The sequence below is a fragment of the Mus musculus genome, chromosome 2 (genome assembly GCF_000001635.26).
Source record: "Mus musculus strain C57BL/6J chromosome 2, GRCm38.p6 C57BL/6J".
Classification (NCBI taxonomy): domain Eukaryota; kingdom Metazoa; phylum Chordata; class Mammalia; order Rodentia; family Muridae; genus Mus; species Mus musculus.
In genome coordinates this window covers 113,770,676-113,793,307 of record NC_000068.7, presented here as the reverse complement: position 1 = coordinate 113,793,307, position 22,632 = coordinate 113,770,676, and the positions used below count along the sequence as shown (strand labels likewise).

The following is a 22,632-nucleotide window of genomic DNA, read 5'->3' as shown; positions in this document are numbered from 1 at the left end:
AGAAACATTGTAATTCTAGAAGCATAAACAGACAAGTCATAAAAAAAAAGAAGAGAAAACCAGTAAATAAACATATGGAAGATATTGGATTGATTTGGCAGTCAAATCCATTTAAATGAGCAAGAAAAAATATGAAATTTTATTTTTATGAAACCCAGTGCTAGCGAGGATGTTGTAAAAGTGGTACTCTCATGCTTTGGTGATATTTAAATTAGTACCTCCTTTTTGGAAAGCATTTGGCAGTACAATATCATGAGCCGTAAAAAATGTTTATAGCCTTTGACCTAGTAATTTGACTTGCTTCTGGGAACTTCTCCTGAAGAAAATTAATCCAAAATATGGAAGAAATTAAGGACCTAAAATAAATTGAGAAATGCTAAGTGTCTCACAATAGAGAATAGTTAATGTGTCATGGTACACTGATTGGATGTAAAACAACGTTGTCCTTCTTAAATACAGAAATGGAGCACAGGCAGATAAAAGGAAAGATTCTTGTGATTTCATATGAAATAAAGTCATAAGGTATTTACATTTTTGTGTCTGGGTGTGCATATGAGCGTGGGTGCCCACTAATGCCACAGGTAGTTGCCACTGCTGATTGTGGATGCAGGGCACCAAACTCAGGTCCTCTGGAAGAGCAGCACATACTCTTAATGACTGAGTGATGATTCCAGCCCCGGTAAAGAATTATGCAGAAAAATATATCCAGAAGAAAACAGTTGGAATAACCAAATTTTGAGTTCTTAAGCTGGGGTGGTGGTATATTAGTGAGGTTTTTCTTTAATTCTCCCCCCCATTATATTCCTCTCATCTATTAAACTTCTGTGACAGTTGCCCTCTATGTGTCCCTCATTCCCACCCAAATCCACACCCAATTTCCAGAGTCCTGCTCATGTATGTGAGCATCCAGAAACCCAGTCATTCACCAGCTGTATGGAACTGTCTCATGTCCAAGCTCCATAATACTGTCTTAGCATTTCTTTCTTTCTTTCTTTCTTTTTTTAGAATGATACATTTTTTAAATTAGGTATTTTCTTCATTTACATTTCAAATGTTATCCCAAAAGTGCCCCATACCCTGTCTTAGCATTTCTATGTATGTCATACACAATTCACATTCCGAGGAAATGACTGATGCATATTGTGTGTCCTTTTCTGTAGTTAAATTCCAAACCTCAAAAAGGCAGGATCCATTTCATATACTTCCCTTGCTTGCTAAGCATGGTGCTTTGCCTGCTGCATAGATATCAATTTAAAGATGTTTCTTCCCACGCTGCAGGGGGAGCTCACGAGGGTCTTCAGCATCTGGGTCCTTTTGGCAACATCCCCAACATAGTGGCAGAGTTGACTGGTGACAACATTCCTAAGGACTTCAGTGAGGATCAAGGCTACCCAGACCCTCCAAATCCCTGTCCTCTTGGGAAAACTGGTAAGGAATATGGCCCTGGGTTATAACGGGAGGTAACTGGAAATTCTGACCCCAGCTACAGTGTGAGCCCTCTATGAAGAATGTTCCTCTTTTTATTAGGGTGAGGCCTCTCTCTTCCCTGAAGCACGGGCTCCCATATTGGGTGGAGCAACATGGGAGTTGGATATGACCAAGCCAGTATGAGGAGGCTGGCCCTGGATGACAGGAAATCTTGAGTCACTGGCTGGCATCAAACCCATCAGTCACCTTTGACTTGCTTGTAGGGTTTTGGATGGGTAGGGAAAAAGACCAGCTCAGAGTGTGGGAGTCTGGAAAAGTTGATAAGAGAGGACAGCAGTTCTTAAAGTGGGGTCCTTGGGCCAGAGGCAGCAGCATAGCCTGGAACTTAACATAAACTAGAAATGCAGATCTTTAAGTTGAATCAGACTTACTGAACGAGAAATGCTGAAGCTGGGTTCTAGCCATCTGTGTAGTGAGCAGCCTCAGAGCACACTGAAGTCTGAAATCTACCATTAGAAGACAAAGGGAAGACACCCAACGTCCGAGCCAAGAGATCTGAGTTCTAGGGTTAATTTGTGCAGTATGATTTTACTTCTTTAGGTTTCCATCTCGTCATCTGTAAAACGATGACACACTCAACACCTTAAAGAAATGTACAGTGTGAGTTCTGGGCTTTCCTAAGCAAGACCTTTGGTGACATAGTACTCTGTGCATGCCCTTGACGCTGAGAGGAGAGCGCACAGTGAGCTGACAGACATGGGTGAGATCCCAGCCCTAGACTCGGCCTCAGAATTTCCTTTTGCCTTTGCTATCTATCGTTTCATGAAGCTAACACACTCCACACTGTTTTCCTGCCTCAATTGACAATCTAAGAAAAGAAATCACTTACTAAACTTAGCTGCTGTTGGGGGGAGGACTTCTGAGGCCACCTTACCATGCATGATACAGCTCAGCACGGTTGAATGGTCCAAGAATGGAGCGATGACTTGCTTCTGCCCTGGCATGATCTCATCCAAACCACCCCCCATCTCCCTGTGCAGCTCCGTGCAGCTCCTGGGATCTAACATGGCCACAGGGTTAGAAGGTTACTTTTAGGGCACATTTTCAGCCCTCTACAATCTCTGGTGTCTCGCAGACAGGCTTCATCTCCACAGCTTGATCTCAGCTGACTTAAAAGTACTTGAGAAATAATGACCAAAATGTTGCAAAGATGCTGCATTTGGACCAGGATGCTCAGTATCCCTTTCTCATATAATAAAGGCATTAGCAATAGCTCAGTGCGAAGTGCGGAGTCACACAAGGAGTTGTTTGGAAGACTAATAACTTGCACGCTAGTCTTCTGGGGCTTAGGGATGCCACACTGCATTTGAAAGCCTCCAGTTTAGTCCTAAGAGCTAGACAACCTTGCTAATTGCAAATAGATCTTCTCTCATTGTTGACATTGACAGGTCATTATCCCTTGGCAGACAACCGCACCAAGACCTTTGACTTGGGGACCTTCTTTCCTATCCTGATCTTGCACAAATGCTTGCAACATTTGTTTCCTTTTCTGCTTTTCCACCTCACTTTACAATGCTGGGACTTGAACCTAGGGTCTCACATATGCTAAACAGGTACTCAACCACTGAGATAAATCTCTTTTTAAAAAATGTCTTTCTCCCTTTTCAAAAATGTTGTCTAGAATACATCAGAAGCAGGAAGTTTTAATAACTCACTTTTAGGGGACCATACCTAGCTATTATAGATCTTAAAGAAAAACAAAAGCTAAGGAAGATAATCTGCTTTCTTTGGTTTGATCAGAAACCATAATATATACTTCAATGAACCATTGCAGTTGGGTATTATAGCATATTTCTGTAATCCTAGCCCTCAGAAGGCATTGACAAGAGAATTGTGAGTTTGAGGCCAGTCTGAGGTACAGAGCAGGCACTTGCTGAGAGCAATCAAAACAAAAGCAAAACTAAACAACAACAAAACAGATATCTTGGAACAAACATTCATTTAAAGGGAGGTGGCAGAGATGGGCCGTAAACATTCTGCAAACTTCTCCTGTAACAAAGGTATCATGTATGGGCATTTTCATTCCTTAGAACAATATCTGATTTACCTAGTTAAATAGGTAAATAAACAGCATTGGAGAAGCCAGGTTAACTCTATGAAGCTAAGCCTATAGATCCTACATATTCTGGGATTTGGTCCTTAAGTCTTGATCTGTCTCAACTCTAAAACTTAAGTCACTGCTGCTGTGATACACAGCACCATGACCTGTCTGCAGATATCGGAATGGTCCCTAAAGACAGCATTCAAAAGAAGCAGAGGGACTCGGGAAACACGTGACAGTGAAGCAGATGAAGCAGTCTAGGGCAGTGCTTCTCAACCTGCGGAAGGCTGTGACCCTGTTGGGCTGACCCCTAACCACACAACTATCTTCATTGCTACTTCATAACTGCAGTGTTGCTACGATTAAAAATTGTAATGTAAATGTCTGTGTGGCCCACAGGTTGAGAACCACGGTTCTCCTGGTTCTTCACACTAGATACTTGATTTTTATTTCTATGCAGTCCAATCACAGGGAGGTGAGGCAATGACAGAGGTGGAGAGTTCTGCTGTCTTGAATCTTGATGCCCCCAGTTGCCCTGGCTGGCAGCGTGCATACTGGCAGATGGGGTAGAGTTGGGGAAGTGGACCATAATAAAAAACTTTTGGGGACAGGCCTGGAAGTGGAATATATAACTCCTGTCTGTGTTATATTGGCTCAGGCATATGACTCCAAATTATTGCAAAGAAAGGCCGGAAAATTAGCCTTGCTATGTGCCAAGGAGAAAAGGGAAGTGGGTTTGGAGTGCACCCAACAGGTCTTTGCTAGTAGAAGTAGTCCCATCTACCAGGGGGATTGAATCCCAGAGGGAATGTGACTTAGAGTATCTGATATGAACAGACTCTGCCCCTTGTATGTATAGATGTTTTAATAAATTAACATTTAGAGTAACAACAGATGCTTTGACCATTTCTCAAAAACCTCTGTCTACAGCTGATGATGGATGTCTAGAAAACGCCCCCGACACTGCAGAGTTCAGCCGAGAATTCCAGTTAGACCAGCACCTTTTTGATCCAGAACATGACTACCCAGGTTTGGGCAAGTGGGTAAGTCAATTTACAGTGGATGGTAGAGTTTTCACTCAGATCTCGTGGGAATAGTAATGCTGGAGACAAACACCATGCATGGAGGGAAGGAAGGAAGAAAAGTTGTTTAGGAGTTGATTCCTCAGAAATCTCCGGTGAGGGAAACACTATGCAATTATCATTCCAGACCACACTTGTGTCTATACAGCAGTATACTGATCCCATCGAAAGATCCAGCACATCCAGACCATACACTCCCTAGAGGCTTCTCTTCTGCTCTATTCCCCAGACTGAATCATACCATTCCCATGCCTCACTAGTACTTCATGCCACTCGACCCCATGAGAAGGGAAAGAGTTTTTCAAAAGAAAAGATACTGAGAAATTTGTAAAGTTGATCTCTAGACTATGGGAGATGGATGATCCATACATTATCTCTGTAGAATCAAGGAAATAAAGACATCCAGACTTGTAAAGAGACACACATAAGTCTTCTTTGTGGAAAGAGGGACAATCTCCAGATGTGTGGCAGTGAGCTTGCTGTTGGTCGCATGCAACTATGAGTAGCTGTCAATGAAGGGTGTTGTTTTATAAGCACTTGGAAAGAGAAATCATGGCCACTTGGCACTGGTGTGCTAAAAACAAGTTTTGTCGATCTGCTCATGTTATTCCATTGCCAGCATTATGTGTGCCAGCTTAATGAGGGGAATGAAGGAGGCATGGCGCACTTGGATTTCATCTAAGTATTTGACAAGATCTTTTATGATCTCCCATTGGAAGAGGTGAAGACACACGTCCAAGTCAACAGAATACCACCAAAAGACAGCTTGTTAAAGAATCTGTGTCTGGAGGGGAGGGAGATGGTACAGGGAACCCTGCATGTCTGAATGCTACCCCACTTCACATGTGTATCAATGTTTGTAATAAAAGTACAGATCGCACACTTCTCAGATTCTCAGTGGATGACACAAAGTTGGAAGGGAGAGCTCTGGATGACAGAGTTGGGATTCAAGAAGATCCCAACAGGCTGGAACAATGAGCCAAGGAAGATTACAATTGAATGGGAATGTGTCTAGGTGCCTGTGGTCGGGCCTATGTAATCCAATGATGAAGTCATGTGAGAAAAACACAGGGAAACGCTGAGCAGCGTTAATTCACATATGAGAGCAGATGTCAATGCATCTGTGGGACGAATGAACGGGGAGTGTTCCCTCCAAAGACGACAGTCCAGGTAACCTAAGCCCCTCCGGCCTCGCCAGTCCCTTCTAGGTTAGTGCTAACTGCAGCCTTGGTAATTCTGTTACACCGAAGCCGTGAAGCTATACCTTCCCCTTCGTATGCATTGCTTTGAAGAAAGAAATTTATCCCAGATGACCACTTTCATTTTTTTTCTAGCATCTTTCTTCACATTACATTAAGTCAGTTCAGATCCCTCTGCCCTCAAAATACATTTCCAAATTAAGGCAGGAAAGAAATACACTTGAGTTAACATTTCATCTCCAATTTGTATCTCTCCCTCTCCCCCCTCCCCCTCTTCCTTTCTCATCTCCTTCTCCCCCTCCCCCTCTTCCTTCCCCATCTCCCTCTCCCCCTCCCCCTTTCCCTCTTCCTTTCCCATCTCCCTCTCCCCCTCCCCCTCTCTCCTCCCTCTCCCTCCCTCCCCCCTCTCTCTCACACTTGTCCTCTCCTCCCCGACACATATAGTCCTGTTAGAGAGAGTTGTTTTGTCAAACTATTTTCAAGCCTTCTACTAGCAGAGTTAGTTTTTATTTTTTATTTTTGTTTTGTTTTGTTTTGTTTTGTTTTGTTTTGTTTTTTTCGAGTCAGGGTTTCTCTGTATAGCCCTGGCTGTCCTGGAACTCACTCTGTAGACCAGGCTGGCCTCGAACTCAGAAATCCTCCTGCCTCTGCCTCCTAAGTGCTGGGATTAAAGGCGTGCGCCACCACCGCCCGGCACTCACAGAGTTTGAAACATAAACAGAAAAAAAATCTTGAGTGTTATGAAAATCTCCTATAAAATGTATCCCAATGAGATAGTAAGAGGTAAATAGAGAGGAGACTGAAAACAGAAAGAAAATGGAGAAAGAAATAATTAGACTTATGCTGATCCTATGTATAGTGATGAAGATAAGAATGAGTGCCATTTCAAAGGGAGTAATACAACTAGAATGGTTATATACTATAGACATAGCCTGAGAGAGAGAGAGAGAGACAGACAGACAGACAGACAGACAGAGACAGAGAGACATAGATAGAGACAGACACAGAGAGACAGAGAGAGGCAGAGAAAGAGACAGAGAGATAGAGACAGAGAGGGACAGAGAGATATAATTTATGTAAATGTTTATATATATTCTTCCTATGAGGAATTTTAAAATGAGAGAAGAGATGCGTTATACACTTATGTGCCAGCTTAAAGGAGAAAGGAAAAAAAAGGAAAGAGCAGATAAGTAAGAAGAGTGCTGGGGAAAGACCCACAGTAGATGGGTAAGGTATTGCTAAGCAGTAGCAAGGACCAAGTTCAGAAGGGAGCAAACAGGTTATGAGCCCGCTTTATTTTAGATACTGTGCTAGGTGCATGGTCTCCAGGACTCATCAAGTGGCTCTGGGCTTTTGACAGTTTTATAGTCAAAAAGCATGAAATGAAAAGCATGAAGATAGCCAGGCATGGTGGCTCACGCCTTTAATTCCAACACTCGGGAGGCAGAGGCAGGCGGATTTCTGAGTTCGAGGCCAGCCTGGTCTACAAAGTGAGTTCCAGGACAGCCAGGACTACACAGAGAAACCCTATCTCGAAAAACCAAAAAAAAAAAAAAAAAAAAGAAAAAGAAAAGAAAAGAAAGCATGAAGATATAATAAGCCCCAATTTCCACAGATACAATGCCCGTTCTGGCAGTACAGTGAAGGCTGGGTCCCAGTGCTAGGAAAGATGGAAGTCAAAGGCAGAGGAAGATGTGAGGCCGGTGGGCCTGATTGTGACTTAACTGCAGAGGAAGATGAGGCACTGTGGAGAATCAGTACTGAAGACTTAGGGGACAGACACAGCTAAATGGAGGCTGGACCTGGAAACAAGAGGAAAAGAAATGGAGGAAATCTGAGTGTGGGCAGAGCCCATCTGGGGTTGTGATAGGGTGGACGAGGTGCTAGCTTCTTTTCTCAGCATTTTGGTGTTTTGTTTGGTGTTTTGTTTGTTTGTAGGCAGGGCCTATCTACAGTCCTGGCTGTCCTGGAACTCATTCTGTAGACCAAGCTAGCCTCAATCTCAACTCACAAAGCTCCCATTGCCTCTGCCTCACGGGTGCTGGGATTAAAGGTGCACAGTGCTATATCCTCTTCTTCAAAAGCTCACTCTCCCCAATCCCACCCACACCCACTTTAGGAACACTTCCCTCTCCGTTCCCTCTCCCTTCTCAGAACTCCTTGGGTTTCTCCCAATCACCCAGATTCATTGTCCACATCAGAGCCGAAGACTAGAATTTAAGACCAAGAATAAAAAGTGCTATCACATATCAATGGCAAAGGAATGACATTTAGCCTCTTATCAGCTCTAATGATGTGTTTGTTTAAACATCAGTTTCCTTGTTTATTTTCTCATTACCACCCAGCAATAAAACCCTGTTTGCTTGATCTTCGCATGTAAGTGTTAACTGAGTGTCTATTGCTTTTTTAAGCCGGGATCCACAAAGCAGCCTGAGTGTTTATATAGAAGGATAGTCTCAAGCGTGTCTGCAACTCAACTACCCTTTCAACTTGCAAAACAGTCATCTCTCAAATAAATGGCACACAAGTCCCCCTGCTTCCTTGACAGCACTGCCTCCCTGTTTTTTATATTATCTGGAGCTGAGTTGCAACTTTAGCAATGATTTCCACATTACAAATATCAGTGTGTCTGTCTTATTTCCTGCACAGCTCTTTCCTTGTTACTGAACCAAGACACGTTTATTAAATATACACCATATGACCGACCGCTGGGCCCTGTGGCAGGGTAACGGGAAGACACCAATACTTGTTATATAATAAGAAATTCTAATATTTATAGCGCTCACTACAGTCAGATACTGTGCTAATATTTTACTTCAATCATTTTATCCAGGCTGCCCACCCTCATCACTGTCATTGTATAAAGGAGAAAATGCAGGGCAGGGGTCTGGGTAGCCTGCTCAGCAACACAGAGCTTGTGATTGACAGAGCTAGGAACTGAACTCCATCTTTACAAACACACACACACACACACACACACACACACACACACACACACACACACACACACACTCTTTATGTCTCATCCCTCATATGTAGCCTACAGAGTTCTATCTTAGGACTGATTGCTTTCAACACAGTGTATGTAACTGACTAGAGTCCTGAAGGTCTATGACTAAAGGCTGATATAAGCCTCCTCACATTCACTTACAATCCTCACGGCCTATGGCCAAAGGCTGATGCCAGCCTTTACCCTTAATGCACATTCCCAGTGCGTCAAAACCCAAATGTCCCTCCTTTTCCAGCGCCTTGTACAGCTTCCATCAATAGCTGATCAAAGCCTGAGCTGAGCCATGGGAGGCAGGAGTGTGGTCAGTCCCTCTCCGACTTTGTTTATCTTACATGGCCATGCCACGTTTGAATATGGGACTCTCCAATTCTGCTTTGTCTTGGTTTCTATATCACTAGACTTGAGCTATGTATTTTGTCTTCTTTTACTTGACACATACTAATTGTACAAATTTATGGAGTAGAATGTGGTATGTTTATACATGTCAATGCACGTACCTACACGTCATGTGTGATGTTCAGATCTGGGTCAGTGGCATATTCATAACCTCATACTGTATTCATTTCTTTTTTAAAAAAATTGTTCTTTAACTTTATGCAGATGGGTGCTATGTCCCCATGTGTGCCTGTGCTTCGTGTAAGTGCAGTATGCACAGAGGCCAGAAGAGAGCACTGGGTTCCCTGGACTGGAGTTAGAGATAGTTGTGAGCTGCCATATGGGTGCTGGCGACTGGAATGTGGGTCTTCTGGAAGAGCAGCCAATGTTCTTAACTACTGAGCCATCTCTCCAGCCCCTTAGTTCTTTTCTCCGTGTTGAAATATTCAAACACTGGGCAGTGGTGGCGCACGCCTTTAATCCCAGCACTTGGGAGGCAGAGACAGGCGGATTTCTGAGTTCGAGGCCAGCCTGCTCTACAAAGTGAGTTCCAGGACAGCCAGGACTATACAGAGAAACCCTGTCTCGAAAAACCAAAAAGAAAGAAAGAAAGAAAGAAAGAAAGAAAGAAAGAAAGAAAGAAAGAAAGAAAGAAAGGAAGGAAGGAAGGAAGGAAGGAAGGAAGAAAGAAAGAAAGAAAGAAAGAAAGATTGATTCAGAGTACCCACCACTGTTCTAAAACATACAGCTTATTAAAACGGTTATTCAGCAGCTGTGGTAAAGCGCACTGACACTCATTCCTTCTTAACTGTGCATGACCTGTATTGTCACTATGCTTTCTCCATCTCCTTCACCATCCCCAGCTCTGGGAGTCACTGTTTTTTTCTCTGTTAGCATGAGATCAGCTTTTTAACAATCATAACTTCTTCATAATCATGCTATTTATGGGTATCTTTAGCACTTTGCATCATGGGGCACATGGTGTCAGTTTGTTACCTGTTAGTAGCAGTTTCATTCTCTTTAGTAAAGTGGTGTCTATGTTTCTCTGGTATAAAACTATCATTTCCATTTGAAATTAACCTATGGGAAGCTACTTTGAGACTATAAATATCCTGATCTCCATGAGGCTGTTAACCAATGCATTTTGCATTCATTGACGGTAATTACCAGACTCAATTATAACCACAGTAGTTGCAGAATGGTGAGCTTCTTGCTTTCTTCTTTTCCATCTGCATCCTACCCCCACCCCCCACCCTGGGCAGAGCCTCCACTACTTCCTTTCCTGTTTGTAAACATGCTCATTTATTTGGTACCTCTATAGATTCATTGTTACTAATTTTGTTCAACATGTCCTGCATTTGGCCAATAGGAATTTCTTCAAGCTGGCATTTTCTTCCTTTGGATACAACTCTAGCACTTAGTTGAGTAACCTTACTTTCTGACTCAATCAGTTAGTTAGCACCATTAATGTTTGTACTTCCTATAGCCTAGACCTATGATCAGACAGTTCTCCATGAAGATGTCAATCTCCCAGGGTCCTTTAGGAATGGAACTGGTCATCCAAAATCTTGATGGCCCAGTGGAAAGCCCTTTGGTGAACTTAAACCAGTTGCTTTTCTAGAAATTAGGCCACTCCTCCCCAAGGAACTAACAAATGAGTGTCAGAAGAGGTAGCTGATTTATTTTAATTCATTTTGTGTACCTTTTTTCCCCTTCACATCCCAACCCCTGCTACCAAAACCCACACTGATACAGAGCTGATAGAGAAGACCCAGGCATGTTCAGGGGTAGGGGCATGGACATGTTGGTCCTGACCTCTGCTCTCCAGGAAAGCAGGAACCATCTTTGAGAGGAAGATTTCTAGACCTTGTATACTTCTTCTAGTTATAATTTTCCCCAAGAAGCTCTAAAGGGGATTGGAGATGCTACTGCCTTCACCCCATTTGCAGCATGCTGGAGCTGTGCCAAGTCTGATGAGCAATGGGCTCTCACTGCACCAGCTTGCTAGACCCTCTGCCCTCCCTCCAGTTCAGACAGCTGGAGAGAGTGATAGGTATGAGTAGTCACTATCCTCGCCCTCTTAACCCCAACCTCCTTCCCAACTCTGGCCTGAGCACCCAGAACATTCTGTGTGCATTAGAATTGTTTACAGTCAGACACTGAGGTTGAGAGCAACTACAATATTCTCATTCCTCAAGGGAACGGCCATGAGACCTGCCTTTTCTCCCTCCTGAGAGTTACTTGAGCCATCCCCGGAAGTGAGCCAGAGATAGGGGCTCTGGCCAATGCTGGTGTTTCTGGCAATGGGCATGCTTCTCCTGGCACCACCATGCCCCTGGAAATTTGAGGTTGGGCAGAGCTATTCATTGTAAATTGCAGGTGGTAGGTTTTAATGAACAAGAAAACCACGAAGCTCATTCTTGGCATCTGTCATTTTCACTTTCAAATCTACCATTTAAATATTTGTTAATAACCAGACAGCTCAGAGGATACAAATGTTGCATAAACTTGCTCCTCACCAGAACTCTGTCAGCTCCTTTTTCTAGAAGTTAGTGTTAGGGTATTGTAGCAAGATGAATCGTCTTCTGTACACTAGTTTCCTTATGATTAGAAAAATCAAATAAAACAACACAAGCAAAACACCCAAACCTCTTTCTTTGGTTTTACATTCAGGTTAAGTGTTCTGTCTTTTATAATCTCAACTGGAGAGAAATGTGTTGAGCATGTGTCTGATAGTCTCGAGCTCATTGAAATCCAGCGTGTGTTTGAGACACATCCGTATGTGGGAACACTTATACAAACTGTGCTAACAGAACAACACCCCCACACCCCCACCCCGACACACACAACATAACTTTCCTTTCTGCCAAGAAGTTTTTTGGCAGTTTTTAAAAGGTTCACTCTATTAAAAATGTTATAGACCAAATGGTTCTGTGATTGCCTTGACGGGGCCACTAACTTGAGCCACAGGAGGGATGGCTGCAGAAGTCAATGTCTCATTTATTTACACAGAGGATTGTTGGTAATGGTCAGACACTGCTCCAGAGAACAGTCATGTGTGCAGTTCATAAAAAGGGAATTAGATACTGAGATAACGTTATTTATTTTATACAAAGGCCATTCAAAGTGAGGAGCCGAGTTTCCCGCACCCTGGTATTTTAGCATGCCATCTCTCCCTGCTTATGAGATTGTTGGTGGCACTGTGTGCCCCGAGGCAGTGCAGAGGACTTTGTGAAAAGCAGTGCAGTCACCAGCTTTTCTCTTGTGGTCTATCATTCTGACACGACATTCCTTTCATCTAGCTTTGTTTCCAAAATATGTGTATGCAAATAACCAGAGGACACACCAAGTGCTGCTTTAAAATAGACAGTTACCAAATTCAATCCATACTTCTACATTTGTGTTTTCTTTTCTCTCTGCTCTAGAACAAGAAACTCCTTTATGAGAAAATGAAGGGAGGACAGAGGCGGAAGCGGAGGGTAAGTCACAAGGGGACCTGGGTGTTTCTGGGATGTTTAGTGTTTCTGAGAGGAGCAACTGAAACATTTGGTTTTGGGGAAGCAGCAGAATCTTTTCTGATGCAATTGCAAAGAATAGAACAGAAGTCGTGTATGGCAAGGGCCACACCCAGAATATATACCCTTGGTTTCTGGGCTGGTCTCCTCCCTGGGCTTTAGGAGTGGTCCATGGAAATCACGCAACACTCATTACTTCCTTTCTGGCCAGCTTCCATGAAGAGCAATTTCAACAGGTAGAAGGGACTCCTATCCACGCAGGGGAGGAGTGTGCAGGGAAGCTATTTGGGCACGACTTTCCTCAAGTATTCTGTAAGCCAGTGGAGGAAATGGCTCACACATCTGTATCCATTATGCAAATCACAAGACAGCAACCAGGAAGTGTGAAAGTGTATACTGCAGGCCATAATTTTGAATTTCTTCTATATATTTTTTTTATATTATCCCAGCCAAGCTAGAGTAGCATGCATTTGCCTTATCTCACTTGCTGACTGCCTTGTCTGGTACAGCCTCAGTTAGTTCTCATTGGAGGATTGTTCAAGATGAATCTTTGGCATCTGCATTGTGCATTTTGCTACAACATATATAGTGTTGCCTGGTATAAATCTGAATGTCAAGATTACATTGGGTTTCCAGTGCATGTTTATAGACCTCGGGCTTAACAGTGATCAATACCCACCCTGCTAATCTACTGGTACATTCTTCATCCAACCAAACAGGAGGGGTAAAAACTTTGCTATTGCATAGTAAAGTACTACCATAGTAACTGTTTTAGTTAAAATATACAAACCAACACAAGGTCGCTGACAATTTCTTTGGAATAGCAAGTACCTGGATCTTGGAAAAAATTGGGAATCTAATTAGTGACAATTTTGGCCCATCTGAAGAGCTTGGCCAAGTACAATCAGCAAATGTTTTAAGTGTGGGGTTTCTGGCTTTGGTATTAATCATAAGGCCCCTGGGTTGCTTGACAAACACAGATCCACAGGCGATTTCCTATGCAAGAAGCAGAAAGCTGTTCCATCTGGAAGCAGATCTTCTTTGGGAGAATGAACGGGGTTATTAGGGTTTTTCTTGGTGATTACAGCCTCCAATGGCAGATGGTGACAGGAAGGGTGTAATGCGTTCTTGAGAGAACATCAAGAAATTCTATTCTAGGAGCTCAGAATACACATAATTTACCAGGAAGATGGCTTGAATATCTCCCCATGGTACAACAAGGACATTTCCAAATAAGACCAATGACTGACCCCAGATGAATAACTTAGCATGCAGCTCTAATTGTCTCTACTTGCCGGTTCACCACGCCTTCTGCCAGGACTCTGAGGGGCTTAGGTTAACTTTAGGCCACATTTCCATGAGACTAGTAATTACCAAAATTCAAAATTCTGGCAAAGGCATATGTCATAAAGGATTTCTACTTTTATATCCATTTCTTCCACATAGACAAGGCTTAAAATTTAAGGGAAGAAGGGTCCCTGTGACCCTGGGGTATCAGTTCTCAGATATCTACAAAGCCCATTCTCATTCCTTTAGCCCTGGGCTGTTCTAGACTGATGGGCAAACAGAGCTTAACCTTTCACAGCCCTGCACCTCGGCTGCCGTTCCCTTCTTGATTGAAGACCTTAGCCACCTTCTCTGGAGCATGAATCAATATAAAGAAATCATAGCTCAGGTATTTGAAGAATTAAGGATTACTCTGATGAAGCTCACCATCTACTGAGGATTTGAAGAGGACAGCAAGCAAGGGTCCATCCCAAGCTGTCCTTCCAGTTGTCAGATGAATAATGACCACATGTAAATTACCCAATAACGACTATACATAGATAAGTATTGTGGGTTCTTTGGAACACACTTAAACAAAGCACTTAATTCATAATTGAATATCAATCCAAAACAAAAGAGGTTTGACTCTGGTGTCTCCCTCTTCCCCATTCCTCACAACCTTTGAAATGTTCTGGGACTAGACAGCCTGTCTTGCAAGACGGAAGTTTCTTAGCAAGGGGACGGATCCCTAAAGTTGCAGCCAAAACCCCAGGTCATTTTCTGTGGCTTTTATAGTCATTCCAGGTCATTTGCTTCACATATAAAAGATCAATATACTTTTAAGCGATTTTGAGGATATTTTAACTCTGTAGCTGGTATCTTGATACCATCTAAAAGCCACTCGTTATCTTAAACAGTTTATCAGCTACTTAGTCCCAAGTTGACAAATATGAATATCTCATATTCTCTTTTAACATGCGAGAATTTTAAGAAATTAATACTGTTATAAAACTTTTTCTTATTTTTTAAAAAAGTTGTTTATTATATGTACAGTATTCTGCCTACATGCCAGAAGAGGGCACCAGATCTCATTATAGACGGTTATAAGCTACCATGTGGTTGCTGGGAAGGGAACTTGGGATCTCTGAGCCATCTCTCCGGCTCCAAACATATTTTCTCTAAGTACATTAAATCTGCCTGCTCAGAGGTTGTTAGGATGGGCCACACGACACTAGTTGACAAGTTACAAAAGAGCACTATTTTGAATAATTTGAGGAGGAATACCTTTTTGTGACGTGCCTCTTTCCAAATACGTAGACACTGTTCACTGTGTAGTCCTTTGTGAGCTACCTTTGCAGAGTGGCTGAGGTGCTTCCTGAGTCACACGTTCATACACCAGGACGTGAAGAACACTGACAAGGGTTCTTGTGCTCCATCCCCTGTCTTTTGGAACACGTGCTGATCACCTTTTAAAGAGTCACGCAGGCCAGGCCCACGTGAGGACTGTGGTGTCTGTTTGCTTGTGGGCACTTAGCACTTCTGTAGGATTGCCCCTCCTTTGCTTAGCACTGCGGTAGGATTGCCCCTCCTTTGCAGCTTCAGCCTATTTCTTATATTTCTGTTCCGTTGCTGGAAGGCAACTTCAATAAACAGCTACCTTCCAAAACGCTCAAAATATTTCCTGCTCAACAAAGATTATGGTGCAAAGCTCTGGTTACCAGTTCAAATCCAAACCTCAAAAAAAGAAAAAAAATTGATATTATTAGAGAAGGAATGGAAACTCTTTGACTCATTCAGAACATCAACAGATGAACGAGAAACACAAAGGCCATTTCTGGATGGCTTTGTATTTTATCTCACCTTTTGGGATAGAATGAGGGACAGTTGGAATCAATCGCTGGAGCCGTTAATGAACAGTTCAGCAGAATTCTTGCAGAGAAGAGTCTCGGCCATGGGATGACCTAACAGCCAGTCTTAGAATACTAATTCCTACCTGGTTCAGTTTGTCTTTTTTTTTTTTTTTTGAAATTGCTTTATGTAAGAATAATGCTCACTCCCAGCATAGAAAAATCATTTTTGTTTTCACGTGAGACTTGGTGACTAGGTTAATAGTAAGAGTCTTTTCCAGCTCACCCCAAACTTTTAAGCTAAATATAACAATAAAAAGATTGCATTGCATTTGATCAAGAACACTACAGTTATATGGAAGACAGTATTAGTAACATCTGTCAGTGAGACTGTGTACTGCGCTATGGGGCACTGAGAGACTAACCAGCTCACTGGAGCCATCACTTGGTAGGTGGGTGGTAAGTGTAAGTGCTGTGTTATTTTCCTGTTAATCCAACGGCCAGAAAACAATTCTCATTCACTTATCCAAAGGCTCTGTATCTGAGGTTCTCATGCAATGCCAAAACATATGTCTTTTTTTTTTCCAGAGTGTCAATCCCTATCTACAAGGAAAGAGGTTGGACAATGTTGTGGCAAAGAAATCTGTCCCCCACTTCTCAGAAGAGGAGAAGGAAGCAGAATAAAGAGAAGACAGTATGTAGAAACCCATCCAATGCTTATGTGCATGTTCATAGAGCCCGTGAGTGACAGCATGCATTTTACATATTTATGGATGAAAAGCAGCTGTCCTTGCCTCCATACCAATGCCTGTGCTTTCTGCTACATTAGAATAAAAGCTCCTTCTCTTTGGGGGATTTTTTTGATGTGGATCTGCAAGAAACATTACAATTAAAATGTATATGTCAAGTATAATAAAAACACGGATATGAAATACTCAGATTTCTTGCAGTTTTGGGTTATGCTGTTTGGGCCAAGTCTGTAAAACGCTAGCATTTGATTTTGATTATGTAGTGTATCTAGCCCTTGGGCCTTGTTACACACCAATAAAGAAGTTTGTACTCAAGCAGAGGGGGTGACACATCTCACTCTGCTGCTTCTTAATAAATGTATGTGCGAGCATTGGCTTGGGAAGTTTTTATATAACAGTATAAAATCAATTTCTTTGCTTAATAGAGCTAGGTGGCTTGCAGAAGTATCTCATTTTAGTGCTAATACTATGAAGTCAATGGGGAAGGTGTAATCTCATTTCACATATGTTAGAACTGAGAATATTCAACACATGATGGGAATAATCATCAAAACCCAGAACGGAAACAACCCCTCCCAGGTGTGTGTGTGTGTGCATGTGTGTGTGTGTGTGTGCATGTGTGTGTATGTGTGTGTGTGTGTGCATGTGTGTGTGAAATGCTACAAATTTTAAAGGACTTAAGAGAAATATGAACCAAATGAAATATGTGTAGGTTTTTCTTTGTTTTCTGATTCAAGATATATATATATATATATATATTCAATCTGACAAGTGTGAGTAGTGGCTGAACATTTGGTGCAATTTTGTTGCTGCAAAGTTTTATGGCAATCGTTGAAAGAGTTCTTGTGTCTTAGAAATGTCTGATGAACTTTGTGCAGGTGGTATTTAGATTTGCTTTAAAACAATCCATTAATAGTGGTAGGAAAGGATAGGGAGGGACCTTGGGATTTCGATGAATCTGATTAGTCGTATTGATAGATATTGAAGCTGGGTTCCATGGAGACGAGGACTTCCTGTGCTTCTACCTCTCTGCTTGAATGTGCTTGAAATGTTTCTATACTAGCAACCGAGGTGAGGCTCAGCAGTAAGATCAACTTATGGTAAGCACTGGTCTGGAAATGTAGCAAATAAGGTAGAAATCTTTATGCATAGAGATATGAAGAATTAATGTAGAATATTTCCCTTGGCCATTGTAGAAGAATGTGCCACTGGGCTTTATGGGGAGAAAATTTGTTTGGGGATGGGATGAGTTGGGTAGAGGGGAGAGACAAAAGTGTCTGGGAGGAAAAGAGATTTTTATAGAAGAGTAAGGAAACTTAGAGAGGACTCCAGTAGACTAATAGACTTGAAAGGGAAGTCCTCTTCCAGGTGGGGCCTAGACCACATCTACAGCAGAGGCATTCATTGGTTTTCCTTGGCTGAGCAGGGTCATTACCACCCATCAGTCTTTCCATAGTGCTACAGCCAAGGATCTTTGAAGTCAGGAAGGTGATTGTAGTCAGCCCAAGGACATTTGGGGGAACAAAAGAAGAACATGCTTGGCACAGTAGGCAGAAGTGAAGCATATGGTGCAGGAACTGTCAGCATTGCCCTGGCTGAACTCTGACTCCAGTGGTACCAGCCCACTGGAGGTCCCTGGATGTAATTAATCAGCATCATCAAGCCCTAGCCCCAGAGGATGGTACAATGGGGCAACTCTAGAAGAGAATTTCCTCTGTGATTGCTACTGGAATGTGGGGAAATAGAGAATTGTTCAATGTTATCTGTTATATGTATTGTCACTGAGGCTACTCTTAACTCCTGCCCCATGATTCATTAGGCTGAGTCTTCAAGAAATAAGTATTCAAAATATAATTGCCACTACAATACTGAATGTTCCAGAATACCTAGTATTCCTAAAAGGATCAATTCTGAGCTTGAAGCATTTCTACCAGGGAACCAAGGTTTTATTAGCTTTGGGAAGCTATCTGGAGGTGATATGATCTTGGAAAACTGGAGTAATGTTCCATCCCACCATGACTGCCACACAAGTTGCAGCATGACCAGACACCCCACATCTCCTGACCACCCTGGAACAAGAGCTGTACTCCTTCAGTAAGCCTACATGTGCTACTGAGCTCAGCTAGCGCTGGCTTAGGATCTGAGGAACGGGTATCTCCAGGCATCTGCTACACAACACAAAACAAGTCACTAAGGTGCCAGGAGCACACAGGGACCACGAAGCCAGAAAAGGTGGGGTGGGGGGAACTGGGAGAGAGAGTGCAGGAGGTGGGTAATCAGAAAATTCTAATAAGATAGTGAGTTCTGGAAACAGTCCTCCCAGGAGAAAGGTAAGTGTTGACTGACAGGAGGTAAGTATGGAGTGACATGGTTAATCATTAACCCCATGGCTTGGATGGTGGGGAGGCTGGTGAGATTGTGCAGCCGAGTAAGAGGAAGGAGAGTAGTGGACGTGAGTTTATTGATAAGGTTTATTGTTTCTGGGGTCTCTTCATACAGCAGCATAGAGAATACTGTCCACATGTAGTGTACATCTGGGGGGACTCTAGTAAAAGATGTGAGGAATGCAGCAGCGACTACTTAGACAGGAGTCTGAATGACTTACTTTCATTCTCAGGGAGGAAAATTTGAGGTGTCTACCACTAAGCCAATTATATGTTTGAAAAATTATTAAAGATATAAAAAAGAACCAGAATGCATTTCAAACATTTAGTGCACGGAACATTCCTATGGGTTGCTGCTACTTCATGAGGAACTGCTGCTCCATCCACTGGGTCAGCTTTCCTCCCACTGACTCCTGACAGCAGCACTGGAGAGCGGCTGGCTAGCACAGATTCTATTCTGAGATCTCAGAAGGTCAACTTGGTTGTGTTACTTTTGTAATAGTGATGTGATTATAAGACTCCAGACATTGAGCCTTTCCCTACTTCTTTTTTTTTAAAAGACTTATTTTTTTATTATATGTAAGTACACATATAATATTATATAATTATATGGGATTACATCTGTAATCCCATGAGGTCAATCTGGGCTACAGAATGAGACCCAATCACAAAAAACAAAAGAGACAGAGAAGCAGGTTGACTAGGAGGAGAGTGGTAACCTACTCACAGGATATACATCAGAAAAGAGAGCAGAATGCTTATGATGGTTTAGACAAATGCCTTTGTTAAAAGCTCAGTTCCTGTGTGTAGTGTTACTGGGAAGTGACTCAGTCTTTAATAGGCAAAGGCCTCTTTAAAAGTACTCATGGGAAAGTTTCAAATCATTGAGGATATGCCCTCAAGGAAACTCTCCATCCCCTCTCTTCTGCTTCTTGGTCATGCTCTGCCACACACTCCCATCATGACATGCTGCTCACAGCAAAGGAATGGGTATAACCAGTCAATGGGTAAAGTGTCTAAACAGTGAATCTTTTCTCTTTATAACTTATTTCTTCAAGTATTCCTTACAATGATAAAAAGCCAGGTGCAAAATTATGAGAGGAACAAGGGTATGTGTCCTAAACCAATAGGGTGGAGAGTCTGGTGAGGGGGGAAACCTGGTCTATGAGAAGAAGGGGAGGGTTTTCTTGAGATCAGGGGTTTAAAAAATCATTGTCTCACTTGTAGATCAGTGTTCAAGCCATTTTTGTCTTTTCTCTGTCAGCATCCTTTTCTGCATAATAATATGTTAAAAATCACTACATTTTCACTAGTGCCTTAAACTCTGAGCACCCAGTACTCTCTGCTGTGCAGCACTCGCTCACTTACTGTCTTTGCCTCAGTCAACAGTTAGAGCTCCCTGAGGCCATCGACTCCATCTTGTCCTTCCTTTTAAGCCTGAGATCTTCCAGAAAGCCTTCTGAAAGCATACCTGGGTGCCAAATGAATGAATGTTAAGGAACATTTTGAAAAAAAACATATAAAACTTTCCTCATCTTAGCATATGTATAAAGAAGGATGGGCTCCATAGCTCAGTGGATAAAATGCTTGCACAGCAGCATAAAACCATAGGTTTAATTCCCAAGGCCATGGTTAAAAGGCCAAGAACAGTGACGTGCTTGCAATTCCAGGACCATAAAGGTGAATATATACAGTTCCCTGGGGCTTGTGGGCCAGCCAGCTGAGAAGAATTGGTCAGTAGGTGACCCTTGTCTCAAAACCAGAACCAAACCAAACAAACACATGAAAACTGAGGTCTGGATTAGAGAGATACCTCACTCACTCAGTGAGCAAGTGCTGCACAAACCCGGAGACCTGAGTTCAGGTTCTCAGCTCCGATGGAAAAGCAGATGTTGGGAGACTCTGTAACCCCAGGCTAGACCAGTGCCACTTTAATCCCTGACCCTTATTTTCTAGCCACTTTAGCCAGTCAGTAAGCTCTGGGACCATTGAGAGCCCCTGCCTCAGAAAATGAGGGGTAGAGAAAGACAACAACCTTCAGCCTCACACATAGCAGCACACATGTACACACACATATGAACACATATACATGTATACACCACACATGCACACATGTATTCACATGTGCATCTTTATACACAGGAACACACACACACCACACACACCACAAAAAGATATAGGGGTGCTATGACCTTTAAGATATTCAGCATGATTCTCAGGCTTTTCTGGGAGTGGCCCAACAGATGCAAAGGTTTTTTTTTTTTTTTCAAAGTCACTGTCCTATGATAACATATCTAAGCTAGAAGTGCAGAAGTCCATCTACACTCCTCCATTTGCCGCATTTGAAGGATAGCTGAGCATCAGTGTATGGTGAGTAGGGTAACGATCCTGCTCTTCATGATAGCCGTTCTGAGGCAAGCATTGGATTCCACTGTGGATCTTCATCTTTTGTTGGTTCTTTCCTTGCCACAACATTTTACGTATTCATTAAGTAGTCGTTATCAAGGATATATTCTGGGTGCCCTTATACACTGAGCCCTGTTCTGGGACAGGGAGGTTGTCCTAGTTTGATTTCTGTTGCACTATGACCAACAACAAACGGGGGAGAAAGGGGATTATTTGGCTTATGCTTCCAGGTCAGGGATGATCAGTGAGGAAAGCTGAGTGGGAACTAGAGGGAAAACCATGGAGGGATGCTACTTTCCTGAGCATCTCAGCTAGGCTTCTTGTATAATCCAGGCCCACTTACCCAGGGTGCTGCCTACCCTGGTCTGGGCCAATCACCAATCAAAACTACCTCCCACAGACATGGTCACTGTCTAATCTGATCTGAGCATTTCCTCGTTCAAGGTTTCTTCTTCCCAGGTGGCTCTAAGTTGTACCAAATTGACACTAAAAACCAACCAGTGCAGAATCTTCTACAAAAATGCATAAAATAGGGGTCCTTACCTCATAGAGCTGATCCCATAGCATGGTGAGCAAAAAGATGCCCAATGGTTTACTATATTGAATCTTACATCACTGTAAGTGAACAAAGCAGTTAGACACACAAAAATTGTAATTAGAACTACACTGATGATGAGTATTATAATTTATAACTTGTATAACTTAGAAGTAGAGAACTTTCAGCTCATGGAATCTTCTTGCATCTGAAAAATGAATGAGCATGACCACACATACCTCATGAAATTGATGTGAAGGTAAAGTCCATGCAAGAAACACATTCTCACTCTGGGATATCCCTGGATGAAAGGACTTTACTATGAGGCATTAGGTGCTTGCAAAATTATTTGAAGATGTTGTGAAGCATGAGACAGGGATCCATGGCCGGGCTAAGTCACTTCAAGGTCACTGGCATCACTGTCTACAGGTCAGGAAGTGGAGGCTGGTGTTACTGCCCTGACCATAACATTAAGGCTGATGCAGGACACCACAAAACCATTGTCTGGACAGCAGAATGCTAGCTTGTCTGCAGCTAAGGTTTCTGATAACAGCCATAGGGACTGCAGAAAAGTGATTTCTCCCTTCCACCTTCAGAGAGTATTGTAGAAATACATATTATTTGCTGCTCTGGTTTGCCTCCAGATTCCTGATTGGCAACTATCATTTATATTTTCCATGTAGAGGTAGCCAAACTATTGGTAACTTGACTACTCTGTCAAGAGCCAATGCATTG

The 22,632-nt window shown here is 42.6% G+C and overlaps 1 protein-coding gene across 1 annotated transcript in view; it reads left to right on the top strand.

Annotated features, from left to right (window-relative positions):
- Scg5 (secretogranin V) overlaps nt 1–16,995 on the top strand; it is a 52,779-nt gene extending 35,784 nt beyond the window's left edge. The window contains exons 3-6 of the mRNA NM_009162.3: nt 1,279–1,428; nt 4,460–4,572; nt 12,621–12,674; nt 16,412–16,995. Coding sequence (NP_033188.3) covers nt 1,279–1,428; nt 4,460–4,572; nt 12,621–12,674; nt 16,412–16,507 — 413 coding nt within the window. The 3' untranslated portion in view covers nt 16,508–16,995. The remainder of the gene's footprint in view (nt 1–1,278; nt 1,429–4,459; nt 4,573–12,620; nt 12,675–16,411) is intronic.
- Nucleotides 16,996–22,632: the final 5,637 nt, after the last annotated feature.